At 36.3% G+C, this 18,259-nt stretch overlaps 1 protein-coding gene across 1 annotated transcript in view; it reads left to right on the top strand.

Moving 5' to 3' along the window:
- The window catches only part of LOC113072375 (alkaline phosphatase-like), a 26,974-nt gene extending 8,715 nt beyond the window's left edge, over positions 1 to 18,259 (top strand). The window contains exons 4-12 of the mRNA XM_026245398.1: positions 1,350 to 1,465; positions 2,570 to 2,744; positions 3,873 to 4,048; positions 4,912 to 5,052; positions 5,477 to 5,546; positions 5,644 to 5,778; positions 14,625 to 14,816; positions 14,927 to 15,046; positions 17,365 to 18,259. Of these exons, the coding sequence (XP_026101183.1) occupies positions 1,350 to 1,465; positions 2,570 to 2,744; positions 3,873 to 4,048; positions 4,912 to 5,052; positions 5,477 to 5,546; positions 5,644 to 5,778; positions 14,625 to 14,816; positions 14,927 to 15,046; positions 17,365 to 17,630 (1,391 nt within the window). The 3' untranslated portion in view covers positions 17,631 to 18,259. The remainder of the gene's footprint in view (positions 1 to 1,349; positions 1,466 to 2,569; positions 2,745 to 3,872; positions 4,049 to 4,911; positions 5,053 to 5,476; positions 5,547 to 5,643; positions 5,779 to 14,624; positions 14,817 to 14,926; positions 15,047 to 17,364) is intronic.

Below are 18,259 nucleotides of genomic sequence, written 5' to 3'. Positions count from 1 at the left end.
GCTGTGTATGAACATTTATTTATTATTTTCCATTTTGCATTTACTTGTATTTTTACTTTCAATACTTAAGTACGTTTAAGATTTAAAAAATACTTTTCGTACTTAAGTACAATAAATATCAAATATTTTAAGACTTTTACTCAAGTAATATTCTAAATGGTGACTTCAACTTCTGCCAAAGTAATTTTCTGGTAAGATATCTGTATTTTTACTTGAGTATGACTTTCAGGTACTTTATACACCACTGCACATCAGTTAGAATTTATGTAGATGTATTGCTGTTCTCATTGTCCATGACATAAACCACATACCAGCCTGCACAATTGAGTACAATTTTTGTGCTACCCAGTCTACTCACATTCAGTGTGTACTGCAAACATAAATAAAATATAACTTAATTTGCTAGTTCACTGTGGAAAAAATTGTCAAGAAAGGCAATATTGTTCAAATGAAGATTGCGTTTTTATATTTGAAAGTACTTTAGATACAATTTCAAGTCATAGTTGCCGCTAAAACACCCCTCATTTCAAGTATTAAGACATTACAATAATTACATTTTGAAACATTGTGTAATATTTCATGATTTCTTTTAAGCTTAAGGCTTAAAGATCGACTTTGTGAACTCTTTTCAATATGATTGTGCTTTAAAAAAAAAAAAAAAAAACTGAGCATAAAATTTTGTATGTTTTTAAAAGGTTTGTTCATCTTCGGAACACAATTTACCATATTTTGGATGAAAAGCGTGAGGCTTGTGACTGTCCCATAGACTGCCAACACTGTCAAGGTTCAGAAAAGTGCATCTGCCATCAGTGGTTCAACCGTAATGTTATGAAGCGAAGAGAATACTGTTTGTAAGCAAAGAAAACAAAAATAATGAATTTTTTTTCAACAATTCCTTTGTCAACAGTCAGAACTTTGACAGTGTAACTTACTTGGCAATCTATGGGACAATCAAGAGCCTCACGGTTTTCATCCAAAATACGTTAAATTGTGTTCCGAAGACAAACTAAACTTTTACGGGTTGGGAACGACTTGGGGGTAAGTGATTCATGACAAAATGTTTATTTTGGGGTGGAGTATCCCTTTAAATGTACTCTAATTTGCCTGATGCTTTTAAGAATAGCAGGTCATTAAGTGACAAGTGAATCTTTTATCTCACAATTATGGACCAAATTCAGGATTTCATTTGAGAATGGCTTGTTCATCAACATAATAATATAAGGGCTTTCTCAAGCACCTTTGAGGTCCTGAGGTACAGGAAGACTGTTGTTTGTGATATATGGTGCTTGAAGGATATGTATGTTGTTAAAAATAGACTGTGTGAATGATCCAACCTTTGTTGTGTGTAGGCATGGGAGTACCCACGGTCACAGCAGCACGCATTTTAAAAGGTCAAATGAGTGGACACAGCGGTGAGGAAACACAACTAGAGATGGACAAATTCCCCTTCGTTGCCCTCTCTAAGGTACATCCCACTTGCTGTAAGCCCATCATACCATTCCTTTGTGTTCATAAGCCATGCAGTCGCTCACCCGGACCACAGAGAACAGATTCAAATCATAGTTTAATTTCTCTTGCGGGCACAGTTCTGGGATGATGATTCTCTCATAAAAATATTTCACAGATGTTACCTATTATTAAAATAACATCTGTGGAAGATAGTCAATTATTATCTTCTAGATTCATTCAGCTGTTTTCTTTTTGGTTTCATGTAAACTTTTCACTTAACCCTATAAAGCCTACTCTATCATATTTGATATGCAATTTTCTATATTACTAACATGATTGACATTGCTGAAAAAGCTGTTCTAAAAAACTGTTCAATCTACTACATGCCTTTTGTCATCTGTTTGATATTCTATGTGTTATCAGCAAGTAAAAGGGCTTTTAGTATAATTCAAAAAAATGTCCCCCTGGAAGTCATAGAGTCTTTTTGCTGTGAAATCTTTGCTGTGAGATCTCTCAATCATCATTTTATTGCAATGCATTGTATATAAAAACTAGAGCTTTCATCTTACTAAGACATATTATTTCGGGATAAAGAGTAACAAATTGCACCTTGCAAGCTAAGATGTTAATCTTATGTTGTGGCCATGTACATGTCAGCAACCGCACCAAATTTCACATTTTTGCTCAGTTTGGAAATACATTTTAGATTTTTTTTATCCTTGTATATGAGCTCCATATTTTCCTGTATCATACTATGAGATCCATAAAAGCCCCAGATGTATCGAATATGATTCTCAACCACAAACATTTACATATTTTGTCTAAAGGTTTTGTCTAAACTTTTCAGTTTCAACATTTTTTTCAGAATATTATTTCATATGTCAAGTTTTATAGGGTTTTGGCAATTTTTATTATCAACAACAAAAACTATATATGTATATACACATATATGTATGGTCTCCTCAGACTATTTATAGTCATACTAAATGATGAAAATTGCAGAGTGCAATTATGTATTTACACTAAGTGCACTTTTAATTTTTTTTTTTTTCCACAATTTAATTTTGCACTTTTAAAAAATCCCTGCAGCTATTAAAATTGTGCACGTTTTCCCCCCCAGACATATAACACCAATGCTCAGGTACCAGACAGTGCAGGTACTGCCACAGCATATCTGTGCGGTGTCAAAGCCAACGAGGGCACAGTTGGAGTGAGTGCAGCAGCTGTAAGATCCCAGTGCAACACCACTCGGGGGAACGAGGTCAGCTCCATTCTAAAATGGGCCAAAGATGCAGGTAAGATGCCCTGTTGAATGCCACACAGCAGCTATAATGCCTTTTCTGCCCCCGACGTCTATTGGCTTCACCGGCTTATTTTTTTTTTTTATAGCAGTCCATTACCTTGTTCTTGCATGAGAGAAACAAAGGTGACACTGGCACATAAAGCAGATTGCGCAGATAAAGAATGGAAGAAAGTGGAAAAAACACATCCTTATCTGAAGTAAAGGAATAAATGAGAAGAGTGACAGTTTGACTGATGAGCGCAACACGCAGATGGCTTGCTCATGTTTTATTCTCATGTTGTAAATAAAAACAAATGAAGCATTTTATAAGACTGAAGTCCTCCACCGAATGTAGAGGTGAATGAAAGCAGCCGAGTGGAATTTGTAAGACATGACCAGAATAAACATTTAAAATCCAGAGAGGTTTAAAAGGAGGATGCTCCAATCAGTGTCAGACTGATAACCTGACCTGATCTGAGTAAAGGGAAAAATGTTCTCTCACTTGGGTGCTTGTGTCCAGAGAAAGCATAAAAAATGTGGGTAACACTTTAGAATAAGGTTCCATTAGTTAATGTTAGTTAATGTATTAATTAACATGAACAAACAGTGAATAATACATTTATTACTGTATTTATTCATCTTCGTTAATGTTAGTTAATGAAAATACAGTTATTCATTGTTAGTTCATGGTAATTCACAGTGCATTAACTAATGTTAACAAGCACAACTTTTGATTTAAATAATGCATTAGTAAATGTTGAAATTAACATGAACTAAGACTTATAAATGCTGTAGGATGATTGTTCTTGCTTAGTTCATGTTAACAAAAGTAGTTAACTAACATTAACTAATGGAACCTTATTCTAAAGTGTTACCAAAATGTGTACCATACAACTGTGTGACCTTAGCCAGACTTACAATAAAGCTGTTTCCTTATCCAGTACAGCATTGCAAAGCTGAAGCAGTGCAAATTTCAGTCGGTTTATGCTTAGTCAGTCTGTTGATTAAATATTTCGCATTGAATTACTAGATAGATGAGGAAAAATATATATGTAATCCAGTTGAATATAGATATAGTGGTAATCATGGACATGCCCCTACAGGAACAATGAACAGTTGCAACTACCTGTATTTTCCCCAGGCAAATCAGTGGGGATCGTCACAACAACACGAGTGAACCATGCCACTCCGAGTGCAGCATATGCCCACTGTGTAGACCGGGACTGGTATTCAGACGGGGACATGCCCACCGAAGCACTTCAGAGCGGATGCAAAGACATTGCCAGACAACTCTTTGAAAATATCCCCAACATTGATGCAAGTTTTTTTAATTATTATTTTTCCATTTTTAAAATTGGTTTTATATATTGTTGTGCTGGTTCTGGATATATGGTTCTGTTAATATTGTGTTCGTTTACCTAGTTTTACACCACCAAGGTATATGTTAATATATTAGGATACAGTGGACTAAAATTCTGAGATCACTAGTTAAAATGCTTCTGTACATTATTATTATTATTATTATTATTATTATTATTATAGCTACATATAATATGTATATTAACTTTTTACATATATACATTTATTTAATGAAAAAATCCATAATTGAATATATGAATTAATAATAATAATAAAAACAACTTAATATTGTTATTATTATTATTATTATTATTATTATTATTATTATAGTTTTATATAATTGAATAATGATCAAATAAAAAATATATATTTAGTATTGATGAAAAATTATTTTATCAACAACAACAAATAATATGAATGTATTCTTATTATTATTAGTATTAATAATATTGAAAACAGAAATATTATTAAATAAGTTATAGAATAATATCATATTATAATATAATAACAATATATAAATAATATAATAAATGTGTAAATATTAAATAGTAATAATTATAACTACTATTATTAATATTACAGTGTATGAATGTAATAAATATTTACAAGTATTTAAAATATAAATTACAAATGATATTAATCAGCATAGAAGTTAGAGTTATAAATAGTGCAGATTTTTTATATATCATCATGTTTATTTGTTTTACATTTTCAAAATCTTAAATGGATTTGGTTTAAATAAAAAAATATATATATATTTTTTGACAGCACTGTGTACAATAAATGTGTGTGTGTTCTATTTTCTTGGTTTGGATGGGCAGGTGATTATGGGGGGTGGGCGGAGAAGTATGTACCCCAGAAACACACCAGATGTGGAATACCCTGGAGACAAGAAACACAACGGTACACGCAAAGATGGCAGGAACCTTGTGGGGGAGTGGACTGACAGCATGAAGGATAAGGTAAAACATGAAACAACGGGAAAACAGGGAACTTCATTTCATCTTTTCATTTACAATGTCATGTTCAATTCAGTTTATGGAAAAAAAGCTTCCACGCTATGCTTCTGATGACAAATCCCTTTTTCATTTTCTCTCTGTGTTTGCACTCTTGTGGTATATTGTGCTCTTTTGATGATGCCCTGTTTATTGACTTCTCTGAATCTAATCTGATTCTCTTGAGGCCCCTAAAGCAGGCTTTACAGCTGCACAGCTTAATAACAAATGAAGACAATTTGTACTTGTTGTGAGACCGTATTACAGAGATTTGGTTGCCAGATATTGGATCATAGCAGTGTAGTACATTTCTATAAAGCATCTAGATAAGAGGGTATAGTCATTTCTCTAAACTGTTTCTTTGTTTCTTTCTTAACCTTTGTGTAATCAGAAAGGGTACTATGTTTGGAACAGGAAGGATCTCCTTGCCCTGAATCCAAATAATGTGGATTATCTTTTGGGTGAGTTGAATAAACATTGGTTAAGGGACCTCGTATATGACGTAGTTTTTGCTGCTTGTTCTGTTTATGTTGTTTTCTGGTTTTATTTGTGCTGCAGGTCTGTTTGAGCCGGGAGACCTGCCCTATGAGCTGGAGAGAAACAAAGAAACGGACCCTTCCCTGACTGAGATGGTAGATGTGGCCATTAAGATCCTCCAAAAAAATGAACGTGGGTTCTACTTGCTGGTGGAAGGTAAAAGTATAGTGTACATCACTGTTCATTAAATCACAGTTGTGTAATGGGAGGTGAGTTCAACATCTGATTAAACTACTAATAATTATTTTGCATTTCTCAGTGCTGGGGAGGTTACTTTCAAACTACTGCAATTTTTGTATTTATATTTAAATATATACTGTACATATGTATGCTTTTTAGTTAGATTTTAATACTTTATAATCAGGGTTGTGGAGTAACAAAATACATGTACCGTTTTATTTAAAATACAAAATATGAGTAACTGTATTTCATTATAATTACATTTTAAAGGGGTGGTAATCAAATAACAGTTACATCCAAAAAGTGTTTTAGAATTTTAATGTAATTTATTTAATAAAATATTAATGCAAAATTATTGGAAAATTTGAAAAGCAGCTGGATTTTTCAAGATGGCCTGCAGTCTGCCTTTGTTAAAAAGTCTGTTTAGTTTCAGGTTGTTTGACTTATTTGTGACTTGGTTAATACACAGCTTTACATCTGCACTGATCTACGATCATCGTACACTTTTAAACAGTATGTTAAAGAAGAACGAGGAGAATCTTGAACTTTGAGCTTTGAACTTCAAGTCTTTGAAATACAGATGCTGAGCCTTGTGCTCTGTGCTTTTATTTATTGGCCAACTAGACCAATTAAGGATTTTATTTCAGAATAGTCTTCCTTTTTAGGGTACGTGTTATTGAAATATGACAGAATATTCAGTGCTAGGGGATTTTAGTATTCATGTCTCTTGTCCTTTAAGTTATTTTTCAAAACATTTTTATTACCTTATAGACTCTCTAGGCTCTCAGCAAATGGTTAATGGCTCTACTCACTCTAATGGTTACACATAGGATCTGATTCTGTCTCTTGGTCTACCAGTCAGAGACATTACCATAGAGGACTTTGTATTAGCTGATCATCATCCCATTCTTTTTACTGTCTCCTTTCCTTATCAGCGAAAGAGAGTCTGCCATGCAAAGCGTTGGGTGCGACCAATTAATTCAAACACACAAGCTGACTTCTTCCTGAAAACACTGCAGTGCTTAAAATTAGACTCTTTTTTCACCTCATCTTGGTGTGGAGGAACCTGTTTTTACTTAATTTGTTCTAATACATTAGGTATTGTCGCTCCTTTACAGCAGATAAATAAAAAGCATAAATCAGGCCCGTGGTTTAATGAGTATATTCGTTCCTTAGGATGGGTATGTAGAAGATGGGAATGAAAATGGAAAAATTATAAATTACAGATTTCTTATGAAATGCATTCTGCAGAGATTCTCTGTCTAAATTCCAAAGGGCTGTAAGAACTGCTAGATCGAAGCACTTTGCAGATCTTATTGAGAAAAATTTTCATAATCTTAGATATCTGTTCTTGATGATATATTCCTTTATTAATCCCAGATTAGAGGTGGTAAGACCTCTCTGTTGAATTACGTGATTGCTTTTTACATTTTTTCATAAATCAGATTTCAAATGTACATAATAACCTTACTGTAATCGTTTGTATGCTGTTGTTCAGCAATCTGTATCTGGTGTTACTTTCTCCGATTTTGAACTGATCTCTCTTTCAATCCTTATTGTAAAGTCTACAATTTATCCTCAAGATATGGTTCCGACCCATTTGTTAAAGCAATTTTTCGAATCAGTTGCCACATTTATGGTGTCTATAATTAATATGAGTTTGCTTTTGGGGGTTGTGTCTGACTACTGTAAACACGCAGTGGTTCAACCCCTTGAATAAATCAAACTTGGATAAGAGTATGTTTGCTAATTTTGGCTAAACTTCCTTCCTAAACTTATAAAAATTATGAAGGAGAGAATTCTCATACACCGTCAGTCATTTATCATTGCAAATGAGGTCTGTGAAGTGTTGCTATCAGGTTTTAAAAAACATTACAGTACAGAATCAGCTTTGCTGAGAGTGTTTAATGATTTTTTTCTTTCGACCGACCATGGTAATTTCACTGTACTTCTACTCCTAGATGTGATGGCAGTGTTTGACACAACTGACCATTATATTCTTATATCTCATCTTGAAATGTGTGGGTATTTATGGAAAATGCCCGAAGATAAATAAAGTCATGCTTCCAAAATAGGAGTGTCTTGGTCTGCATGGGAGAGTATGTATCGGCCTTGGCACCCCTATCATGTGGTATCCCCCAAGGTTCGATCTTAGGATCTCTTTATATGCTACCATTAGCATATGTAAATATACATTTACCATTTTGGGTAAATTTGGTTTGTACGCCGATGATACTAAATTATATTTGTCTTTTAACCCAAACTCTTCCAGTGCCTTGGCCTGTGTAGAGCAGGTGAAGTAATGAATGGCTGAAGACTATATTTGGTCCCTCTGAAATGAGTGATATTGCTGGATTTAAACTGGGTACATTGAGCCCTTTTAGGAAACATCAAGTAAAAAAATTTGAGGAGTGGAGGTTGATCTGTGATAGTGCTTTAAAAGTTTTCAAAGCTAGTTTTATTTAAAATAAGAATGATTTCTAGGATTAAGCCTTTATTTTCTCTCAAAATTAAGCCTTTATTTTCTCTTGTAATTTGCTTTATTATGGTACTCAAACAAAACTTTTGGACAAATTACAGATGGTTGTGAATGCAGCCGTGAGATTACTGACAGGTAGTCATAAATATGACCATATCACACGTCTTGAGATCATTGCATTGGTTACCATTGCCTTATAGGGCTGTCAAAATGGCTGAAAAACTAGATTCAAATTTTGTACTTAAATATGAACAAAATCTGAATTATATTCTAATTTAAAATGCATAATTTCAGTTAGGGTGGAAAAAAGCTTTTAGCTTCTCTCTTGAGGCCACAAGAGGGTGCATCGTTTATTCAAAGCATAAGATAACATGACTATCTGTGAAAAAGAAAATAATGTTTAAAATAATGTTTATAAACCAATTATAATTAATTAAGTTTCTTAAACAACAATAAACAAAACAGCATCATGTATGTATTCATAGTTTAATACAAAAAGCCAATTACACAGAGTACATTTTTCATTTAAAAACACGAGTTGCAGTGGGATGGGGGGAAAAGCCCCACCATAAAGTCTTGAGATATTTTTTTCAAAGTTGAACTTTAATTTTACATGGCTTTCTAAACATTTGTGCGAGATGCGAGTGCAACGGTGATAGATGTTCCTTTAGAAATGTTCAGGGCCGGCGCTAGCCATTTGGGTGCCCTAAGCACAAATGCTTGGCGGTGCCCCCCCATCCCCTCCCCAACCAAACACCCACCAACCAAAGAAATAACTACCATTCAGAATTTCTTAATTAGGTTCTCTTTACTTCCAAAATAACTGCTGCAAATGAATAATTGGAAATGAACAATGTAAACACAGAAAGTTAAAGTGCAAAAAAAGTTTAGTGCAAATAACAGTATAAGTGTATGAATTTTATGAAGTATGAATTTTAAAGTGCACATTTTAAACTGCAAATAACCATGCATAACTGCACAGTAGAAATTACTCAACAGAGGGACTACATCTCTATAAAGAGACCATTCAAATGTAGTTATAGTTACTCACTACTTGTTCCAAAAAGTAACTGAGTTAGTAACTGAATTACTCTATAATAAAAGTAACTCGTTACCAGGGAAAGTAACTATTTGCGGGTTTTTTTTTTTTTTTTTTTTACGCAGTTTTCACAAGTCAGTTGAAATGAGTAGAACAGACAGGTACATAACGTTCAATATTTATTGCACGTCAACAGACAGCAAGAGTTTAATCCTGCACTTCAAGTATTATCTTTGTAAGAAAAGTGTTTTTGGCCACTAGCTTTGTAGATGCGTGTCACACATTACATGTACACATTACATGCACGTTCTTGCCTTTGACCACAATGAATTTGAAGTAGTGCTTAAATCTTCACCTTGAAAATGCCAACTTTTCATCGGATTGCTCCTGACTCGCCATCTCTGCTGCGAATCTCTGTGTAGCACCGGCATGTGTGTAAAAACACTGGCTCTGATTGGCTACCATGAAACACATGACTATGCCTAAGCCAATCACAACGGCTTATCTCGTCATTAACCCACCTGCTCACTCGCTGTGTGAGCCAGGGGTGCGTTCGGATTGCATAGTTTCGCCCCCGACTCTTGGTGCCTTTTCGAGGCCATGTCTGAGGTCGGTGTCTGCCAAATTTGACATTGATTGAGGCATAATCGAACAGACCACTGGGAGCTGGGGAATGGGGGGCACCAGAGGGAGACTGGCACAGAGATTCACCTTTTTCTCGACTAATTTGGTCTAGGCCTATATTACTTTTGTATTGCTTTTGTATATTAACATGCTTTTAGAAATATTTTATTTGTTATTTATACTAGTAGCCTATTGTGATGATTTTTTTCACGACCCAGATTTTTTGGTGCCCCCCAAGCACTTGGTGCCCTACGCGCAGTGCGTGATGTGCGTGTGCGGAGCGCCAGCCCTGGAAATGTTTAATCTTTGTTTCTAAATCTTTGCATGGTACTGTATGTGTAGGTACTATGAATCTGTGTTTTTGTAACAGTAAAATCTTTTTTTATGTAATTGCACTGTTATATTGAGTCAGGTTTATCAAAAAAAATAAAATAATAATAAACCGATAAAAGCATATATACCCCCACTTTATTGGTATTTACATAGTATATGTTTATGCTGAACTTTATTTATGAACAGAAGGCGCTGTATTAAGCAGTATATAAAAGTGGTTCTGTTTTTAATTAAAAAACGTTTCTGAAGCATCTGTGTATTTGACAAATATTGCATTTAATTCATTTAATCTGTGATAGAGTATACAAACACCGCAAGATTGTCACAAACAGGAGCAGAAAGTGTCAGACTTGGCATCTCAGCTTTTAATTCCCCCGAATGCAAGCAGTTACTCTCGAAAGCTGGTGGCAGGCTAGTATTCAGTTGTTAAGTGATGACGTAAGAAGCGCTGTTTCCGGGTCCAGGGCTCAACTTGCTTCACTTGAGAATAGGACCTCAGCAGTTTATGAGCACTGTTTATTCATATTAATAATTTAAGCTAAACGCTTTCAAACTTACGGTATACACTACAGTCTCCATGCTCACTGTGTCCCAAACACAAATAATTTTTATATATATTTTTTTATATTTATATTTTCATTGTCTGGCTATCTGGGACTTCGGTATGGAGTTAAAGGTTATGATTCAAACTTTTTCACTAGTATTCTATAACATTGTGAGTTTATATTAGCACCTTTTGTTGTTTTCTCCTGGTAACTGATAGAGCGTTTGGACGTCAGACTTAACAAGTGAATAGTTCATCTCGAACAAGCCTAATGAAATCCCGGAGGGAGGTGGCCAGGGCAGGGCCGACAGAGCAAGAGGCTGCCAGGGCGGGGTAGAAGGGACAGGCCAGTGAGCCTCCAGCCAAACAAAATCCCCCGGCAGCTGACCTGTAGCCTGGCAGACAGCAAAGGCAGAGATGACGACCACCTCAGCGGAGCTGACAAAGCCAACATACCCCTTAACAACTCAGGCAGGACTGCAAAGAAGAGCACATAAAGATTAGTAACAGCCTTGATGGCTGCAATATGACAAGCAGACATTCCAGCAACGGTCTTCCCTACCGAACGGCCATGACAAGGCAGACTGGGACTTCAGGAATGGACACCAACACCCAAACGGGAGTTGAAGTGGATGCCGCCGCCTCAAGAGGCTCCATAGCAGAAACTGCCACCTCTGGAACAACTAGAGCAGACTCAGTTGTGGACTCTTGTATAGGAACAAGCTCAGGAGTGAAGACATAAACTTGAGTATGCTCTGGGGTGGATTCCTAGATTGAAACGAACTCTGGAATGAATTCATAGACTTGAGTGGGCTCCAGAGGAAACTCATACTTGAGTGGGCTCTGGAGTGAACCCGTAGACTTGAGTGGGTTCTGGAGTGAACCCGTAGACTTGAGTGGGTTCTGGAGTGAACCCGTAGACTTGAGTGGGTTCTGGAGTGAACCCATAGACTTGAGTGGGCTCTGGAGTGAACCCATAGACTTGAGAGGGCTCTGGAGTGAACCCATAGACTTGAGAGGGCTCTGGAGTGAACCCATAGACTTGAGTGGGTTCTGGAGTGAACCCATAGACTTGAGTGGGCTCTGGAGTGAACCCATAGACTTGAGTGGGCTCTGGAGTGAACCCATAGACTTGAGAGGGCTCTGGAGTGAACCCATAGACTTGAGAGGGCTCTGGAGTGAACCCATAGACTTGAGAGGGCTCTGGAGTGAACCCATAGACTTGAGTGGGCTCTGGAGTGAACCCATAGACTTGAGAGGCTCTAGAGTGAACCCATAGACTTGAGTGGACTCTTAGGGCACAACAAACACATACACCAGCAACCAAAGACAAAGAAAACCAGGCTTATATGGATGAGTTAACAAGGTAAATGGAACACACTTGACTGTAATGAGGCTTGATAGTCAAGGCAAAGGGTGATGGGAACTGAAGTCCATAGAAATAAACAAAACTAAGAAGTGTGCCCTCTAGTTGCTATACATGGGCACACCAATGCCATAAACGGGCACAGTGTGATGCTGTGCTTTATAAATAAAGTTTGACTGTATCGGCTGGCCTGTGAATGCCTCGATATCCCCCCAGAAGAGCTGGAGGAAGTGTCTAGGGAGAGGGATGGATGGATGGATGGAGGATTGTATTGACTTGGAGCTGTTGATTCTCTGACTCTCATGCAGCCTGTTCAGAGTAGTGATGACTCACTCAAATTCAACAGAAAATCAGAAAACCAAACACGTGGCTGTCATGGAAATACAAAGACGATTTTACTTATAAATGGAAAAGTTAGCAGCAGTGGTGTAGGGAGTAAGACATGTGGTGATAAGATTTTATGTTATCAACCCGAGTTATGCCTTATTCCAGTTTCCCATTTCATACCTGCCACTGTCTTTCTTTAAGTTTCGTATTTAAAAAATATATATTTTCCTCCCATTTCCTCCATTTTCTATATTTTACGGAAGTTCTAAGTGGCCATGCATTATATATTTTTTCTTCTTGTTTTCTCATTATCACAATATCATTTTCTTGTATACATAATGTACATAATTATTATTCTACTATAAATTCATATATAGATTAAATGACTACAGACCTGTGGCTTTAACGTCTGTGCCATAAAATCATTAGAAAGACTGGTTTTGGCTTTCTGAAGGACATCACTGGACCCCCTGCAGGCTACAGAGCAAACAGGTCTGTGGATGAAACAGTCAACATGACTGCATATTACATCCTGAAACATCTAGACAGACCAGGGACTTATGTGAGGATCAACACACTCAACACAGTGGAGATGTGGATCGTGGACTTCAGGAGAAACCCCCCTGCTCTCCTCCCACTCGCCATTATAGACAGGACTGTGGCTGCACTGGAGTCATTCAGATTCCTGGGCACCACCAACTCCTAGGACCTGAAGTGACACAATCACATTGAGTCCATTGTTAAAAAGGCCCAGCAGAGGTTGTACTTCCCAGCTGAGAATGTTCAACCTGCCACAGGAGCTGCTGAAACAGTTCTACTCCGTCATCATTGAATCCGTCCTCTGCATTTCTATAACTGCTACCAAATCTGAGCTCAGAAGACTGCAGAGGATAGTCCGGACTGCTGAGCAAATCATTGGTACAACCCCCCCCCCCCTCTCTCCAAGAACTGTACTCATCCAGAATGAGAAAAAGGTCCAGTAAAATCACTCTGGACCCCTCACATCCAGCACACTTCCTCTTTGAACTGTCACCGACTGGTCGATGCTACAAAGCACAGAGCACCAGAATGACTAGACACAGGAACAGTTTCTTTCCTCAGGCAATCCATCTCATGAACCCTTAACAATAATCTTGGAACACACAACACTATATACATTACCTATTTTATACAATACATGTTAAAATTTCAAATTTGCACATAACATGTACTTCATCATTTTCTATGTTACATTTTGTGTTTTTGCTTTTTTTGAACATTGTCTATTTTGTCTATATTTATATTATTCTTTTTATTATCTGTGTCCTGTCTTGTCACTGTCATTCTGTTGCACTGTGGAACTTCTGTTACTAAAACAAATTCCTTGTATGTGTAAACATACCTGGCAATAAAGCTCATTCTGATTCTGATTTTTTTTTTTTTACCACACATACACATACACTGCTCTTTTGATTAAATAGATTTCTAAGTCTGTAATATAATTATAAATTTGTTAAGGGGAACTCGTGGCCTAGTGGTTAGAGAGTTTCACTCCTAATCCTAAGGTTGTTGTAGAGCATGAATTCTGAGTATGGGTCACCATACTTGGCTGTATGTCATGTCACTTTCATAAATACGGTGTATAGAAATACATATGATCAAAAAAAGATTCGTAAAAATCTGATTGAAAACGAATTTATTAAACTAGTTATAGCATAGTTATAAACTGCGGAATTTATGTATTAATTTCACTAAATGTTTAGATGACGAATAATGAGTTGAATAAATTAATTTAAAGTATTCATTAAAATTTATTTGACAATTGCCTCAGATTGCTTGTAGCACTACGTGACAAAAAAAAAAACCTAAACCACTTATTAATTTAATTAAAATCAGTTATCTAACTTAAAAAGCTGCACTAGAACAGCTTAGCTACTGTCACAGTAATTATTTTTTTTTTTTTATGTTTGCAGGATTGCTACTTTTAATTAATTTTACTTTTCATTAACTTCCCACCATTGTGTATTAATGTACGATCAAATGTTCAAAGGTTGCTGCTGGTTTTAAAGAGAAATAGCTTGTATGGCTTCATGCTCTGGATCAAATCCCTGACTGGGCTGTATGCTGGCAGGTGGGCGCATTGATCACGGACACCATGAGGGAAAAGCCAAGCAGGCCTTGCACGAGGCCGTGGAAATGGACCGGGCCATTACCCGAGCCGGTCTCCTCACCAGCATTTATGACACACTAACTGTTGTCACGGCTGATCACTCTCATGTCTTCAGCTTTGGAGGCTACACACAACGGGGAAACTCAATCTTTGGTAGGTAATGAAAGCTCAAGGCATGTTGGGAAAACTTTAATTACACAGTATGCTGTGATTTCTCAGTGATTTATGGCCCAGACTCAGACCTTTAAATGTCTTTTCCTAAGGTTTGGCCCCCATGGTGAGTGATATTGACCAGAAGCCCTTCACATCCATTCTCTATGGAAATGGCCCAGGGTTCAAGTTGGTTAACGGCACTAGAGAAAATGTCTCAACTGTGGACTACGGTAAGTAATTACAGGCAGATCATTTCCTGGTTCTGCCTAGGTCCCCCTACTTTTGATATACTTTGATGTTGGGATTTTTTTTTCTATGGCATGTTTTATAGTTGCTAAAACGAATAATGTAAAACGTCTATTCTAAGGAGCTTATACAGTAAGGATGGATATACAGCTCTGATTTAAATGCTTACTTGATTGAAATTAATTTTGAGGAAATTAATGAGCCTGGTTAGAAATCAAGCTTGGAATATACCATATCAGGGCCTGTATTCATAAAAATTCTTAGTGCAAACCGTTGTGACAGAATTCTAAGACAATTCTTAGAAAAGTGAGCGTTCCCCCTGTAAGGGAAATAGGTCAATTTAGCTCAAAGGGAATCATTTAAGATTTTAAAGGGAATTTGAACAGAATCACTGTTTCACGGCTAATCACTGCGATTCACTGAACATCAAATCTTAACAATATCAATATATCCAGTGCAGTACTAATATTAATTAGCACAGTAACAAGATTGGCAGTTTAAGACATTAACTTGTAAGCAGAAAACAAGATACTTCTCTTTTCAATATGAATGAGATAAATCTAAGACATATAAACTAATCTAACACATAAGCACACGCACTCACACATTCAGACAAGTTGCAGGAAGATAGAAAGTTAGGAAAGAATGAGTTTAAGAGAATGAAAATGTGGAATCCCAAGTTTACAGCAATACGTTAAATTGCATAGACATGAACAGCCATCGATAACTTAATTAACTCTCGCATTGAGTTCCTCAATGAGGATAAAATTAAATTAGATACACCAATATAGATCAGAGACCAGAGGTTAAAAGTTTTTTTTTTTCAGATTTAAATTGTTTCATTTGAAAGTAGACATTTCACTCTCCATAGATATATTTTCATGTCTGTAAGATATATTTGAGTTTTGCGAGGCTGAGATGGCAGAAAGTGCATCCTGTTTGCTTTCATTATTTTACAAAAGCGCAATGTTTTTTTGTTTTAGTGAGTGCACACAAATAAACGTAGAGGCTTTACTGATTCAAAAGATGTATTACTCTTATCTGTATGCCCAAATTAGTATTTTAAGAGCAAATGATCGCACCGGCGCCTCCATCTGTCATGCTGTGAGCACGCTACTGTTCCGCTTTCACACTCCGCACAGACACTTGAATAGCGCACATTTTTCTAGGTTAACATTAGATTGAGCAGCCATGTAAAGTTGCTACTACTTACATATTTCAGATGATAAGCCATATTTGAGGTCGATGAATGATAGGCGAGCATTTGGATGTACTGTATTAGGCTACCACAAAATCCAGCCATTAAAGATCTGTCTGTGGATTTTTTTTCTGCAACTAAGCGACAAATTAAATTTGGTCGACCAAGCTTCTTCTCATCGATAATTATGGGCAGCCCTAGCAAACACCATGTAAAAGTGCATTTTGCATCCAATGTCACCTTTAAGAAAAGTTTAATTGTACAAAAGGTTGTGGTTGCTAAGGTTTGTTGGTTTACAGTATATTTGAATTTTATGTATTGCGTTGTTTTGACTTGTCAAAGACACCTGGTCTACATCATTGTGACCCAACATCCTTGTTGAATGTAGTCTCTGATGCAGTGTTAACTTCAGCATGTAGGTGCCCTGAATGTCAAACTCAGCGTTAGTTGATGATGATAAAGTGCATCTTTCTCAGATCCCACCGCCCATCTTTCTTACTCTTCCTCTATATGTTTGACAGGCCATAGAATTATGGCTTTTGTTCCTGCTTGGTCTCTCTCTTCTCTCATTCTCTTCCCTATCACCCTCTTTGGCATTCCCTGTTTGTCTCATTACTATTCCACAGCAATGGTTTGTCTGTTTCAATTGCATTCACTGTTTTTGATTGTGTTCTATCAATGAAGTAAAATGCATTGTCATCCTTGCTGCTGACATCTTTCTGGGAATAAATTATAGTACATAGACTCTACAAAATACAAGTTGCTATAGTTATATGTATTGACAAGCAAACAAAAATAGACAAGAAAACAAGAAAGCTCAATGCTCTCAATTTTGTTTATTTGTTATTAATTAAGTATTTATTTTATTTTATATTAACTGTAATGTGTAGCATTAAAATTATTCATTTATTTTTCCTCATTATTGAGAAGTGCCTTTAAGCTACATTGTTTTCATTTTAATTAGTTACAAATACTATTTATATTTAACTAAAGTAGTGTTTTCTACATTTTAATTTAATAATTCATTTTAATTAAAATATAAATATTAACACATTAAAAATGGCATTTTGATTTCATGACAATTCTTCTTTCTTCCGTCCTCAGCGCAAAACAACTATCTGGCACAGTCTGCCGTTCCCTTGAGCATGGAGACTCATGGCGGTGAAGACGTGGCAATCTTCTCCAAAGGTCCCATGGCTCACCTTCTTCATGGAGTCCAGGAGCAGCATTACATTCCCCACGTCATGGCCTATGCAGCTTGCATCGGCCAAAACAAAGACCACTGCCGTGCAAACTCTGGTTCCCCTTCTCTCAGTCACATCTCCCCAACACTTGCATTTCTTCTCTCAGTTAAATGGCTTCTGTGCTGACCCCTCTTCTTTGGATCATCTCTTATCTTACTGTGATTAGGTCAGGAACTATCCTAAAGTGGAATTTATGATTCTTTTTATTTTATTTTTATAACATGATTAGTTTTTAAAGCATTTATCAACATTGGGACCAATGTATGGGCATTATGGAGAGCTTGTTGCATTATTGTGACGTTGTTGCAATAATGTAAACAAAATGTAAAAAGTGTGGTTAATTATTTTTGTTGCTGGTGTACTGAATAGCAGAGACCAAAAAGATAACGCTTTCTGTGTCACAAAGTAAACTTACAGATTGACAGTCTGTCTGGAACAGAGAATGCAAGTGGAACGAATCCAAATTAGAGGATCAGAACTAATTGTTGTAAAACAAGCTAACACTACACTATTTTTGCTCCAAGATTTTGTGAGTTCTGCTAAATCACATGAGCTGTTTCACTTATCTCTTGTGAAGATTTTATCTGCCACGGATCCGTAAGAAGATATCTATACTACTGTTCAAAATTTTGGGTTCAGTAAGATTTTTTAAGTCATAAGAACTTTCATTCAGCAATGATACATTGCATTTTTTAAAAGTGACAGCAAAGACATTTATAATATTACAAAAGGATTCTACTTCTACTTGAGATAAA

The sequence above is a fragment of the Carassius auratus genome, unplaced genomic scaffold (assembly GCF_003368295.1).
Source record: "Carassius auratus strain Wakin unplaced genomic scaffold, ASM336829v1 scaf_tig00009052, whole genome shotgun sequence".
In the NCBI taxonomy this organism is placed as follows: Eukaryota; Metazoa; Chordata; class Actinopteri; order Cypriniformes; family Cyprinidae; genus Carassius; species Carassius auratus.
Note: the sequence above shows the minus strand (reverse complement) of the source record. Positions and strands in the feature narration are given on the sequence as shown.